This window comes from Furipterus horrens, unplaced genomic scaffold, assembly GCF_987537825.1.
Source record: "Furipterus horrens unplaced genomic scaffold, mFurHor1.1.pri manual_scaffold_3, whole genome shotgun sequence".
Classification (NCBI taxonomy): domain Eukaryota; kingdom Metazoa; phylum Chordata; class Mammalia; order Chiroptera; family Furipteridae; genus Furipterus; species Furipterus horrens.
The window spans coordinates 168,789,602-168,804,157 of NW_028327173.1; the positions used below are offsets into that span (position 1 = coordinate 168,789,602).

Sequence of the window (14,556 nt, forward strand, 5' to 3'; positions counted from 1 at the left end):
TGCGCATTTGCACACAAAACTGGCAAAGCCTTCATATTCTAGCCACTTTCCCCACTCTTCTCTCTCTTTTCCATCTCCTCTGTTACAGACCACTTTTCTGTCTTTGTAAGCTTGGAGAAATTGACCCTCAGGTTAGGAGATGGAGGCAGTGTATGTGAGTGCTCACCAACTTCAAGCACTTATTAAAATATATTCTTCCTAATGAGAACACTTCTCTCCCTTGGAGAACTTCAATGCTATCCATTAAGGCAGTAAAACGTTCTTTACCTCCATCCAAATAGAATTTAATGAAAATGAAAGGTGATAAGAAAGTACTCTTGCACTCAACAATATATGCAATGGTGATTCAGTAAGACTATATTGAAGCTGAAATATTCCTATCACCTAGTGATGTCCTAAAGTTGTAGCACCAGCTAGAAGTTGGCCCTGCACATCCTATCTGACTATTATGGGACTCACCCCTCTCTCCTTCCTGTATTTCCAAGGTAGGGTGGAGTTAGAAGCAAGCACTCAGCCAGCGGTCTGACAAATTGAGACCAGCACTATTTGATCTTTATGCCTCACATTTTCTAATTATTTCTTCTGTGTTCCCAATAGTAAGAATTTTTGCAATTCTGAAAAATATTTGAAAAAAGAAAAACACATTAGGTTATTTTTGACTCATAATTTTTAAATGTTTTATGTTCAAATGTTTCATAACAGCATTGTCACCAGATGAGGGAGCTGGGGAGTGGTTCCTTAGAGCATTTTCATGACCAAAGAGCATGTTTTAAAGATTCCAAGTTTAAGAGATGTTATTCAAAATATGTAAGAAAATGTCCCTGGTGGCATTCGTATGGCCAAACTTTCTTAACTGGAACATAAAAAAACATAAAACTACAAAAGAATAAATTGGACTTCACGAAAATTACAAATTTGCTCTTTAAAGAAAATGAAAAGACAAGTCACAAGTAGGGAGAATGTAGTTGCAAATCACATATTTGACAAAGGACTTTTATCTTGAGTATATGAAGAACTCTTACAACCCAATAATAAGACAACCCAATTCAAAGTGGGCAAAAGATGTAAACATTCACTTCACCAAAAAAGATAAATGGATGCCAGTTAAGCAGGTAAGAAGATGCTCAATATCATTAATCAGTAGGAAAATGCAAATTAAAACCACAATGAGATACCACTACATCTCCACTAGAATGGCTAAAATTTAAAAAACTGACCAGACCAGATATTGGCAAAGATGTATGACAACTAGAACTGTCCTACACTGCTGATGGGAATGTAGAACAGGTTAAATAGTTTGGAAGTTTCTTAAAAAGTTAAACATACCTACCCTATAACGAAGCCATTTTACTCTTAGGTATCTACCCAAGAGAAATGAAAACGTAGCCATATAAAGACTTGTACATAGATGTAGATAGCAGCTTTATTTGGAATAGCCAGACAAACTGGAAATGACATAAATATCCATCAGAAAGTGAATAAACAAATTGTGGTATAAGCATAAAATGACACACTATTCAGCAATCCATAGACTATGGAAATATAGAGCAACATGGGTGAACCTTAGCAGTTATGCTGAGTGAAAGAAGCCTGACTAAAAAAGAGCACATTAAAGAGTACATACTGCCCTGGCCAGTGGGGCTCACCTCGTTGGAGCTTCATCCCATAACCAAAAGGGTGCATGTTCGATTCTAGGATAGGGCACATACCTAGGTTGCAGGTTTGTTCTCCAGTCCAGGCACCTACAGGAGGCAACTGATCAATACTTCTCTCTCTCCCTTCCTCTGGCCCTTTCTTTCTGTCTAAAAAGCAATAAAAAAATGTCCTCAGGTGAGGATAAATATATATATATACATGACATACAATTCCAGTTACATAAATTTCTAGAAAATGCAAACTATAATGGGGGCAATGGGCAGATGAGAAAGGGATTCTAAAGGGGCCTGAGGAAACTGCTGGAGGTGATGGATGTGTTCATTATCTTGACTGTGGTGATAGCTTCTTCACATGTCAAAACTCTTCAAATTTTTCAGTTTCAATGTGTGCCATTTATCTTACATGATTATGCCTCAAGAAAGCTGTAAAAAAGATTCAAAGTCTAAGAAATGTTTTTAAAACGCAGAGGAAAAGTCCCTCAATAGTATTTAAATTAGTTTGATTATACTTATTGAGAGTATATAGCACTGAATTTGGGACCTGTTACCTTATAGGAATTGAATGAGTAATCATTTTTTGTCTTAATTTTTGTACTAAAAAGCAAACAAAAACAAAACAAAACAATAAAAGTACTATAATTGTAAGGGAAAGAATAAAAAAGGGCCATAGGAATTAGCTGCTTATTTCATTTTACAACTTTTCTCTCCAGCAGTCTTAACCCTTCAAGGGGAGAATGTTTCTTTCTATGTTTACATTACAAACCGACTAAAGGGCATGAAATAAAACAAAATAATTTCATGTGAAAAGAAACTATATATTATATCTATATATATAGAGAGAGAGATAGATATATCACCAATGAGGGTGAAAAGCTGTGACAAAGAATTTTGAGTAGAAGCTGTGGAATACTTTTTGTTTTTAATAAGAGGGCATTACAGTATATCACAGACAGAGTTTGTTTTAGAAACTTGCTAAAAAATTTTTCCTTCTCTAAAATGGTACACTCTATATTTTTACAAAGAGTATAGAAAAATGTATGAGGATGAATTCTTTGGCTTAAGAGAGCTCTCAGGTAGGTTGCTGTGGGAGGAGCCTGGGGCTGGTGAGACGCTAGACTGGGATCCTGTTCAATCTTTACTACTAATTTACAGGGTAACCCAACCTTTTCTGGCAACCAGCAGCTTCTATAAAACTGAGATCATACTGGATCATATTACTGTGCCTTAAGATATTGTTTATAGGATCTGGTCAGAAGGAGAAGGGGGAAATTTATTCATTTGACAAATATTTATTGTCTATACGCCAGGTGTGGTTCTCAGAGCCAGTGAAGAGACGGGGAACAAGATAGATAACATCCTCTCTTCCAACAGGGAACAAGAAAATAAGTAAGTAAATAAATAAAGAAGGTAATAAAAGAAGAAAATAAAATGGCAGAGATGGGAACACTGCCCCAAACTGAGTAAGCAGGAAGAAGGCCAAAGGCTTCGAGGTGACAACAAGCAGGAGTGTTCAGAAGGAGGAAAGAAGGTTATGGTGGCCAGTTTGGTGACTACAGGGGAAAGTATGATAAGGTGAGGTATGGAGGAGGCAGAGCTGGAAGTTCTGATAAGAGTATTGGAGACAGATCCACTAGGGGACCTTAAGCAGTACACTAATGTTTGTTTGGGTTTTGTTTTCCTATCAGGATGGACAAAATGAAATAGTGACACCACCATATGCTGGTTGTTAGTGGTGGGTGAGAACAACACCAGGTGTTAGACCAGTGCGGTCATACTGGACCTTGGTTCAGCAACCTCAGTATTTGAATTCTGGGTAAGAAAGAATTCAGAGCCAAGACTCAAACTACAAGAGAAAGTTTATTTGGAAAGTCACAGAGGTAGAAGTGAGCTGTAGAAGAAATGCGCTTGGGAAACCAGAGGCAAAAGAAGGGCCCTTCAGAGGTGGATTTAACAGCAGGTGCACCAGGCATGCGCCCTGGGCCCTGACTTCTGAAGGGCCTCAGAAAACCCCAACTTTACACTTTTTTCCTAATGACACCAAGTTTGGTTTCATTACTACGCTGCATGAAATATGGTTAACATGTATTTTTATTTTCCCTGTGTCTTTTTTTTAAGGAGCCCAATATTTTCTTCTGCACCCAGGGCCTCAACTGGCCTTAATGCAACCCTGAGGCCCTTGGAGTTTAGGAGAGAGGAAGGTAAAAGTAATGCACCTCAGGGGGAAGAAGAAGGGCAGTGGAAAGGCTCTGATGTGCTTCCTGGGAGAGCCGCCCTAATGTTTGCTTGTTTTTTAAGACCTTCTAACTGTTGTGTGGACAATGGGCCATCAGGAGGCCAGCAGGAAAGCAGATGGCCAGTTAAAATTATATATTTGGAAAATAGAACTTAAAGGCAGGCTCAACACTGATGGTTGCTGGGTTTAGGGCAAGAAAACAGATGGAAGCCCAAACTCAAATGCTTATATATGTAGAAGTTATAAATTAGGCTGCAGACCATTAAATAACATGTGTTCTATCCTCTTATCTTGAAAAATATACTCTCATAACAATCTGGAAGTCCAGGTTGGAATTTAGATATCTCAGATTCCTTAGAATGCTATAATGGAACATGGAAAGAGCTGGCCCCTCGCCTTCCTTCCTCTGCCTATTCCCTCTTCTCTTCCTACCTCCAATTAAAAGAGTAAGTAAGTTGAGTATAAAATTAATTTTTGTCTACATCTTACTATGAGTAATGCTGAAATAAACATCTCTATTGTATATAAATCTTTGTACACATCTCTGATTATTTTCCTAATATAAATTCCTAACTTTGAACTGTATGCATTATGGATATTATATAAAATTGCTTAAAAAAAAACAGTTTATAAACTGAATTTTGAATGGTCTCTACATTTGTCAGTTTCTAAGTTTGGCCCCAAATTCACAGAACTCAAAATTAGTGTGAACTATGATCTATCCAAATCTATTGAACTTATGCCAAATATGATTTGATATCACTTGAAATTGATGGTAAGTACCAAAATTAGAGAAAGGAATAATAGATAAAGGAAAAATAATTATATTATTGTTATTTATGGTATTACCGAGATCTTTAGTGTCTTTATAATTAAAGATACCTGACAATGTCATGGCCAAACTAATCTACCTGATGGCTATCAAACAAAATAAGTTTACTTATCTATTATTTGGCAAGTTACCAAGACTTTTTAAATGATCACTGGCCTGGGAATTGGGAGAGAGCTTCTCGTTCTAACCTTTACTAGCTGTGTGGCATCAAAGGACCCACTGAACCCTCTGAGGCTCAATTTTCCCATTTATAAGATGGGGTGATTAGACACCATGATATCTATAGTCCAAGTCTAAAATTTTACAATGAACTTAGTCTGTCTTTCTCTATATGCTGAAACTCCACATCAGATGCCATTTCCTGTTCTAGTTATAAAGGTCTCTCTATTCAGAGAAAGCATACACAGAAGCAAGGATAAATAACCATATGGATCAGTATTAATTATAATGACACGACAAAGCTACCACGATCATAACAATACTTTATACGTATGAGGCTATACAATTAAAACAATCTGACATATTGCAGAGAAGAGATTCCTTGCTCTCCAGAAGTATTTAAAACTACAAAACACACTAATGTGTCAATAATTATAGCCTGTAATATCTTAAAGTATACGTAAACCCAGAACTATATGTCACTTACAGTTCATCATTGGAGATAAAACTCTTCCAGGCAAATTCTCAGCTCTCTATAAGCTGACTTGGCCTCTAAGCAAGAGTGTGAATTATTAAAATGATTGATAGATTTAATATGACTCTATATGTGTACATCCCATATGCTCTTATCACAGCTCCCAGACTACTGTAGTTGAAATGGTCAATCTCATTTTAAATTTCCTGCTTGTAATCTTTGCAAAGCACTTGGCAGGAAAAGGATGATGTAGGGGTTTTCCAATGAATTGGAAAAGTGTTAAAAATTTTTTAAAAGACCAGTGATAACAAAAATTCAAATTAATGTCCAGGAAAGAGATTTGTTTAATCTCAGACCAGATATGAGAATATGAATATCTGGGATTCTGGACTGTGATTCAAAAGGAAGTCAAGACTTTCCTCCCCACAGCTGCTCTCTAGGAAGCTTGTATGTCCAAGTATATCTTCTTTCAAGGGTCAAAAACAAAGTCCCACATCTCCTCTCTGGAATGCCAAGCCAGAGCCAGGTCCCTACCCCCACTCCCTTCTAAAAAAGGTGCCCTATCTGGCATCCTGTCTGGCTGAAGCCACATCCTTAGAGGGTAATAAAAATGGCATAATTCCTCACCTTGTTGAGGCATCTTTTTCTTTAAATGAAGGGCAAAGGACCATTAAAAGTGGCTCCCAAAATAACTCAGTGGTTTCACAGCATCCAGAATGTCTGCCATCCAGAACAGAGGAAGCGGATGTACCTCCTCTGAAGGGGAAAAGGGGTAGTGTTACACTTCACTGAATTACTTAATAGAAACAGCTGCCAAACTCACAGGAGCTTAAAAATGTAGACAAGGGATTCCTTAGCTATTTATTTAAACATTTCAAAAATTAGCCCAACCTTGAACAGAATGAATTATAGGCAAAGGGAGTTAATGATAGTAAAGCATTTAATAAAGAGTTCTCTCATGATTTAGAGCTTTGGAAAATATGGTATTAAAATGAGAAATATGAAATAACTTCTAGTTACAATAACTAAACACCTTTTTATTTTTACTATCCCAATATTATTATTATGAATTTTTCATAATAAGAAAGAGAATAAAAGACCTCAATTTATATGGAACAAATATGGATTTGTCTCTAAAATAAAACTCATAAATTGATAATATAAAATTAAATGAGCCTATAATATCAACTGTGTGTGAGTATGGCTAAGATAAATGCAGGACTCCATAACGAAAATGAAGTGATCATTGAGTAGTGTATCAAGAAGGGTTTTTATGATCTTTTCTAGTTTTCCCCACATAATTAGCTAGTATAATTTATATTATTTTTTAAAAACCAGCAAAATTTGAGACAAAAACAAAATGCTCAGAAGACATAAATGTTTTAATGTAAGAAAGGCCTATATTGTTATTTCCCCTTAAAAAGAAAAGCAGAATAAACATAGATTTTGGTCATTCTGTCCTGTTTTCTGAGGAAAAAATGTCAGCCTATATTTTTGTTTTCTATAGTAACTGTTTTAATGAAAGGGTAACACATATCCAGAAAAGTACATAAATCATAAATGGAACATGCCTGTGTTTTATTGGTATATAAAGTCATATTACTTTCTTGTGTGTAGCATCTTCTACTCAGGAGGAGGTTTGTGAGATTCATTCGTAATATTGGAAGTAGTTACTGAATATTTTTCACAATGCTACGAAGTGTTCCATTGTAGGAATTTTACCACAATTTATCTATTTACTATTGATGGACACTTGGGTTGTTTTCCTAATAACTATTACACACAGCATTGCTATGACCATTCTTATACATTTTTTAAAATTAAATTTATTGTGGTGACACTGGTTAATAAGATCCTATAGGTTTCAAGCGTACATTTCTATGATACTAGCTATATATATCGCACTGTATACCCACCGCCTAAAGTCAAAGCATTTTCTATCACCATATATTAGGACCTCCCCCAACATCCCCACCTCACCCCCTTCCCTTTCGCAACCCACCACATTGCTGTCTGTGTCAGTGAGTTTGTTTTATATCTCACATATGAGTAAAATTATATGGTTCTTAGCTTTTCCTGATTGACTTATTTCACTTAGCATAATATTCTAAAGGTCCATTCACGTTGTAACAAATGGCAGTATTTTCATCTTTTTTATGGCTGAGTAGTATTCCAATGTGAATATGTACCACATCTTCTTTATCTAATCCTCTGTTGAAGGACACTTTGGTTGTCTCCATTGTACATGTTTTTTGGTGAACATATATATTGTTTTCTAGGAGTAGAATTGCTGAGTCTTGGGTAGATGTAAGTTCAATCTTAGTAAATATTGCCAGTGTTCTAAACTAGTTGTACAAATTTATACTTCCACTACAGTGTATATTTTTTATTGTGGTAAAATATACATAACAAAAAAATCTACCACTTTGACCATTTTTAAATGTACAATTTAGTGGCATTAGGTACTCACATTGTGCTACTAATTTCCATTTTCCTGATAACTAAAGAAGTTCAGTACCTTTTCAGGATTATTGACCTCTTTGATATCTTCTTTTATGAAGTACTTGTTCTAGCCCTTTGCTCATTTTTCTAGTGGATTGTCTGTCTTTTTCTTGTTAATGTGTAGTTCCTTACATATTTTGGATGAACTCTTTCCCCAACATATACATTGCAAATGTTTTCTCTCTTTTTTACCTTTTTTGAAGGTCAGAAGTCACTAACTTTAATGTACTCCAATTTATCATATTTTCCTTTATTATTTGTTGTTGTGTGTGTGTCTGTGTGTATATTTTGTTTAAGAAATCTTTGCCTTCCCAGCTGGTGTGGCTTAGTGGTGCACACACGAGATTGATACATCTCTTGCATGTTGATGTTTCTCTCCCTCTCTTTCTCCCTCCCTCCCCCTCTCTCTAAAAATAAATAAATAAAAATTTAAAAAATGAAATTCTTTGCCTACCTTAATGTCATGAAGATATTCAATATTTTCTCCTAAAAGTTTTACTTAGTTCCATAACCCATCGAGAGTCAATTTGTTATGTATGGTGAGAGGTAGAGGTCAATACTTATTTTCTTCTGTATGGATATTTAATTGACCTAGCACCATTTATATAAAAGACCTTTCCCCCACCACACTGTATTGTCATCTTTGTCATAAATTGGGTGATCAAATACATATCAGTTTGTTTTCAGACTCTCTGTTCTGCTCCACTGGTCTATTTGTCTGTCCTTGTGCCAGGGCCATATTGCCTTAAATACTCATTCTTTAGATGGATCTTGATGTCTGGTAGTGTAAATCCTTCAGCTTTGTTCTTTAATGCTGTCATGGCTATTGCTATTATATTTTCCCTTGAATTTTCTTGTCCATATTTTGATAACAGCTTTATTGAGAAACAATTCAAATACCATAAGATTCACACATTTAAAATGTACAATTCAATAGTTTTAATAACTTCACAGAGATGTGCAACTATCACCACAATTTTAGGACATTTCATCACCTCATAAAGAAACTTCATACTCTTTAGCTATCATCCTACCATCCCTCATTCACCTGCCCCAAGCCCTAAGCAACCACTAATTTGCTTTGGTCTCTATAGATTTGTCCATTTTGGACATTTAATGTAAATGAAATCATATGATATGTGGTCTTTTGTGACTGGCTTTTTTCAGTTAGCAAGATGTTTTCAAGGTTCATCCATGCTGTAACATGGATCAGCACTTCATTCATTTTTGTGGCTTAGTAATTAATATTCCATTGTATGTATATGCCACATTTTGTTTATCTATTAATCAGTGATAGACATGCAGGTTGTTTCCACTTTCTGGCTCTTCTGAATAATGCTGCTATAATTATTTATGTATAGGTTGTTGTATGGATGTACATTTTCATTTCTCTTGAGTATATTGTTAGGAGTGGAATTGTAAGGACATGTATTAACTCTATAAATTTTAATGTTGTTTTAAATTGAATAAGAGATATATATACATATATATGTATATATATAAAATTCAAGTAATATGAAGGCTACAGAATGAAAAGGAAAACTTACTCTGCTTCCAGACTTCTCAGGGCTCCTCTTCCCCAGAGGCAACCACTGTTAACAGTTTCACAGTATCTTTCCAGAAATTTTATATTATATATAAGCATATATGTAAATATATAAATTTTCCTATAACAAGTAAGACCATCCTACACTGTTCTACTGCTTTTTCTCCCTTTAGCCCAATACATTTTGGAAATATTTCTATAACAGCATAGATAAGTCTACCTAATTTTTTGAATGTATAATACTTCTTTGTATAAAATACATTATAATTTATTTAATTGCATGTCATAATTTACTGTTTTTTTGATAATCAAATTGATAACAATTCTTTTAAAGATTTTATTTACTTATTTTTAGAGAGAGTGGAAGGGAGGGAGAAAGAGAGGGAGAGAAACAGATGTGAGAGAGAAACATTGATTGGTTGCCTCTTGTATGCGCCCCAACCAAACACCAAACTGGCAATGCAGGCATGTGCCCTGACCAGAAATTGAACTGGCAACCTTTCACTTTGCAGGATGATGTCCAATAATCTGAGCCACACCAGTAAGGGTGAATTGATAGAAGTTTTAAAAAGTATTTTAAATATTGCTGCATGTCTTTAAATATTTTTTTGTACACATGTCTAAGTAAATTTGTAGGAAAAAATTGCTAACAATGGCATTGCTGGGTCAATTATGGAACCTAAAATAAAAGTTATTACAATGCCATTTAAAGATATTGCAGTAATTACACTCCCAGTAAGTATATAAGAATGCCTCTCCTCCGCCAGCCACATACTTGATATTATAAGTGAAAGATGATATCTAATTTTAATTTGCCCTTCTCACATAAATGAGTGAATATTTTTGCATATATGAGAATTGTGTTACTTTTTCTATGAACTATGTATATTATTCATGTAAGTTTTGCCCATTTTTTTGTTGGGTGAATTGTCTTCTTTTTTTTGGAAGAATTCTTTTATATATTCAAAAAACTTGAATTTTGTTATATATGTTGCAATCATTTGGTTTCTCAGCTTGTCACTTGTGCACTTATGTCCTTGTATAAGGCATTTTTTTCCCCATGGAGAAATTTTAAATATTTTTAGGTTAATTTTATTAATCTTTTACCTTTATGGTTTTGGGGAGTTATGTCTTGCTTAGAATGGTTTTCCCCATTCCAAATTTTAAAAACTATTTTCTCATGTTCTTTTCCAGTACTTCTATGGTTTCACCCTTTTTTTTTTTTTTTTTTTTTTTTTTTAGAGAGAGGGCAAGGGAGGGAGAAAGAGAGGGAGAGAGACATCATCAATGTGTGGTTGCCTCTTGCACACCCCCAACAGGGGGTCTGGCCCACACTCCAGGCATGTGCCCTGACCAGGAACTGAACTGGAGACTCTTTGGTTCACAGGCCAGTGCTCAGTCCACTGAGCCACACCAGCCAGGGCTGTGGTTTCATCTTTGATGCACTTGGAATTCATTGTCACATAGGAGTAAAGTGGAGATCCACCTTCACTTTTTTTCCAAATGGCCAGCCAGTTGTCCCTATACGCTTTATTGAATATTCTATGTAATTTAAAGTGCTGGACATTTCCCAGATGCCTACATATTCTACCAGATTTTACCAAAAACAGCGATGGCCCAATGCTGGCTTATTTCACTTTTGATTTTCTTTGTCTTGACATAAACAGAGGTTGACATCAAGCAAGTCATGTTTTCTCTTTATTGATAAGAGAATAGATAACATTTCAGAAGAGTTGCTAAAAAAATTGCCTAATGATTGAAATCTCTGGAGAGAAAAGCCTTTTCTTGCTCAATATTCCATGGGTGTATCATAAATGGTGTAATCATTTCCCTTTTGTTGAATATTTAGATGGTTTCAAATTTTAGCTATTTAAGTAATACCATTCTTTTACTAAATTTTCATAATTCCCTTACAAAATATTCATAGAAATGGGATTACTGAGTCAAAGAGTGTGAATACTATTGAAAACCAAATGGTTTTCCAGAAAGCCTCTATCAATTATTCTCCTTCCAGCAGATTATGTTTACATGATGAAATCCACCACCCGTACCATTTCATTAACTCCTGTATGTTGGGCTCTGTTTTTTTCACAATTTCATTTAATGCTCAAAATAATCTGTTATAGTAGTACAATTCTTATTTTATAGGTGAGTTAACTGAGGCCCAGAGAGAGGTAATCAGGCCAAGGCAGAACTGGAATTAATCCAGGTTTTTCTATCTGAAATTCATGCTTCTTTTTTGTCTATTTTGTTTTATTTGATTTTGGACCCCAGAGAGAATTAAGTTAAATGTAGTTCTCTGTTCACGATACATTTTCATCATTGGTTGCCCTTGAATTTCTTTTCTTTTAAAAATAATTTATTTATTTATTTTTAGAGGGAGGGGAAGGGAGAAAGAGAGGGAAACATCAATGTGTGGTTGACTCTAGTGCACCCCCAACTGGGGACCTGGCCTACAACCCTGACAGGGAATTGAATCTGTGACCCTTTGGTTTGCAGGCTGTCGCTCAATCCACTGAGCCACACCAGCCAGCGTACCCTTGTAGTTCTTGATTCTTCACATTTGTAAACTCATTCTGCTGGGTAATTATGGGATGACCCATATGAAATTGTCAGTATCCAAGCTTTTTTTACCTGCAAACATGGCAACTTCATATGGTACAGCCTAATATGCACAGTTTTTATCACATACTTGTCACTAACTCACACACATATATCTGAGCCTTATTCTTGTCTGTATAATCAGCACTTATGTTAAGTACTCAGGGAAAGTAGACAGGATCAATAAAAACCTAACTGTAATGGAAATGAGGAAACTCTCCTATCTTGGACTGTTCCGGTAACTTAAACCACTAGGGCTTCTTGATCTGGACTCCTCAGGCTACAGTGAGAATTTAGGAATGTTACTCAATGGAGGCTGACCCTCAGCAGCATTCATAGAATCATAATCTTTCAGTATTGGAGGAATTTCATATTTTTCACAGGGTGAAAAATGAGACTTTGAAAATGAATTCCTAAATATCCTATTAGCATTCATTTGCACTAGTAGATATAAAACTATACCAGAATCCAGATAGCCTGTCTTGCTCCTCATTATACACTGCTCTGAAAAAAATTAGTTTCAATTAATTTTTAATGTTTATTATTTTACTAGGATATAAAATTTTTCATGTTTAATATGCATAAATATAGAATCACATCTACTTACACGCATTCACATATTATCTCTTCCTGTATATTGAAAACTGTGAGTTAATACCAATACTTCCAATTCCAATAGAACACCACGGGATTTTCTTCCTTTCCCCTTCCTTCCTTTCTTTATTTGAAACTTTTTTCCCAAATCGAGAAACCTGCCTCTACTCTCCTTAATCATATTTAGACTCCCATCTAAGCTGCCATGCTTCCCTCTCTTGGATGCCTTGCCCTACTCACTTGACTCTAGGGCCAGTGTAGGGCTGTCTCCTTGGTGGGCAAAGCCCTCTTCATCCTCTCGGGTTTCTACAGCCTCCTTCCCTGCTGGTGGCTGACACCTTGCTCTGGACCACCAGGTGTAGATGCTTACTTTGTTCTGCACACCTAAGCCTTTAGGACTGAATACTTTTAGGAAGGACAAAGGAGATGAGGAAAAACTGAATGTGCATTTTGAATAGGCATTGTGCGTCTTTTAAGATCTTTATTCAAGTCTTAGTACTTCAAGTTTCATAGAGCTGGAATTATTGGATGAAGAGGTTTTTTAAGGCTTTAAAAAATATTACCAATCTGCTCTCAAAAAGGTTGCCCTAATTTACAATCTCATCAGCATCATTCATCTCCCTAAACCCTCATCAGTAGTATTACCATTGTATGTGTATTTGCCCTTTAGGTGCAAGGAGTTTCTAAAGTTTTCTATTCCCCCACGCTGCCCTTCTTTTGGAGGAGAGAAGGAGTCCTTTTCCTTATTTTATTTTCTTTTTTCATCGCTGTCAACGTAACTCAACCCGGACAACTGCAGTCACCACAAAGGAGGAGGAGCACAGTTCTCCGGGCTGGGACAAACTCACCTCTCCGCTCCCTATGGGAACTCGGACGCACTCACGACCTCCTTTCCTGTGTATCCACCCGAGTGCCTCTAGCCAGTAGCGAGCGCTGTGGAGCTCGCGCCGCGGAGCTCGCGCCGGACTCCGCCTTCAGGGCAGTGCGCCGCGCCCTCGTGACGTATTTCCGCGTCATCTGCAGCCGAGGCTTGCTTTCATTGGCTCTCGTAAGGCAATTGGGGCGGGGCCTAGTGGGTGCGTGGAAAGGCAGCGGTCCGCTTTCTCGCCCCTCCTCCACCTTCCAGTCCCTCCGAGGGACCGCTGCGCCGAGAGATTGGGGAGAGCGACGACGGCGGCAGCTGCACTTTTCCGGGCCGTGGGTGGACCAGGGTTCTGGTGCGCACGCGGCGGAGCCGCTGGAGCCTGAGGGACCAGTCGACTGAGGAAGAGAGGGAGGAGGGAATCCAGGGCTGCCCAACTGCGCCTGCTGGGAAGCCCTTTGGTTCCCTGCGCGCCGAGCCGAGTCCTGGGCAAGTAGGGCGGGGGTCCCGCAAGACCGCTACCGTCCCCTCGGCGCTGACTGGACCCCGACTGGCGCGCCGCCCCCTAAAAGCAACCCCCGGCTCGCAGCCCCTAATTGGCCCCGCGCGAGGGGCGCGGGACATTGCAGAGGGAGGAAGCAAGAGGGGCCGCCTTCCTCTCGGAGTTGGAAGCGTCTTTCCCGGGTTCAAAATGCCCAAGAAGAAGCCGACCCCCATCCAGCTGAACCCGGCCCCTGACGGCTCCGCGGTTAACGGGACCAGCTCGGCAGAGTACGTATGGAGTGGGTGGCGAGCGCGGGGCCGGACTGGGAAGGCCCCCGCTGGGGTGCAGGAACAGAGTGGGTGTGCGCCTCGCGCTGGGCTCCGCTCGAGTTAGTCACGTACGTCTCGGGCTGGCAGGGGCGAAGAACTGGCCGCCGAGGTGTCGGTGACTAAGCACTGGTCGTGCTCCTGACTCAGACCAGTTAGTGGACCTAGCGAGTCTCGATTTTTACCCCCTTTCCGACCCCCGGCCACAAGAAAATAAAAACTGGTTCTTCCACCGCCCCTCCTCAGCTGTTTTATAAATGCGATCCTCTGGGACTCTGACCTGTAAT

At 38.0% G+C, this 14,556-nt stretch overlaps 1 protein-coding gene and 1 long non-coding RNA gene across 2 annotated transcripts in view; one reads left to right on the forward strand and one right to left on the reverse strand.

The window, feature by feature from the left end:
- Nucleotides 1-418: 418 nt before the first annotated feature.
- LOC150016671 (uncharacterized) lies at nt 419-13,506 on the reverse strand. Its single transcript, XR_016510062.1, has 4 exons — nt 13,446-13,506; nt 5,982-6,110; nt 1,710-1,802; nt 419-614 (listed from the first exon to the last, which is right to left on the reverse strand). It is a non-coding gene; the product is annotated as an uncharacterized LOC150016671 (long non-coding RNA).
- A 150-nt stretch (nt 13,507-13,656) lies between these two features.
- The window catches only part of MAP2K1 (mitogen-activated protein kinase kinase 1), a 69,789-nt gene continuing 68,889 nt past the window's right edge, over nt 13,657-14,556 (forward strand). Inside the window, exon 1 of the mRNA XM_090270802.1 lies at nt 13,657-14,230. Within this exon, the coding sequence (XP_090126928.1) occupies nt 14,151-14,230 (80 nt within the window). The 5' untranslated portion in view covers nt 13,657-14,150. The remainder of the gene's footprint in view (nt 14,231-14,556) is intronic.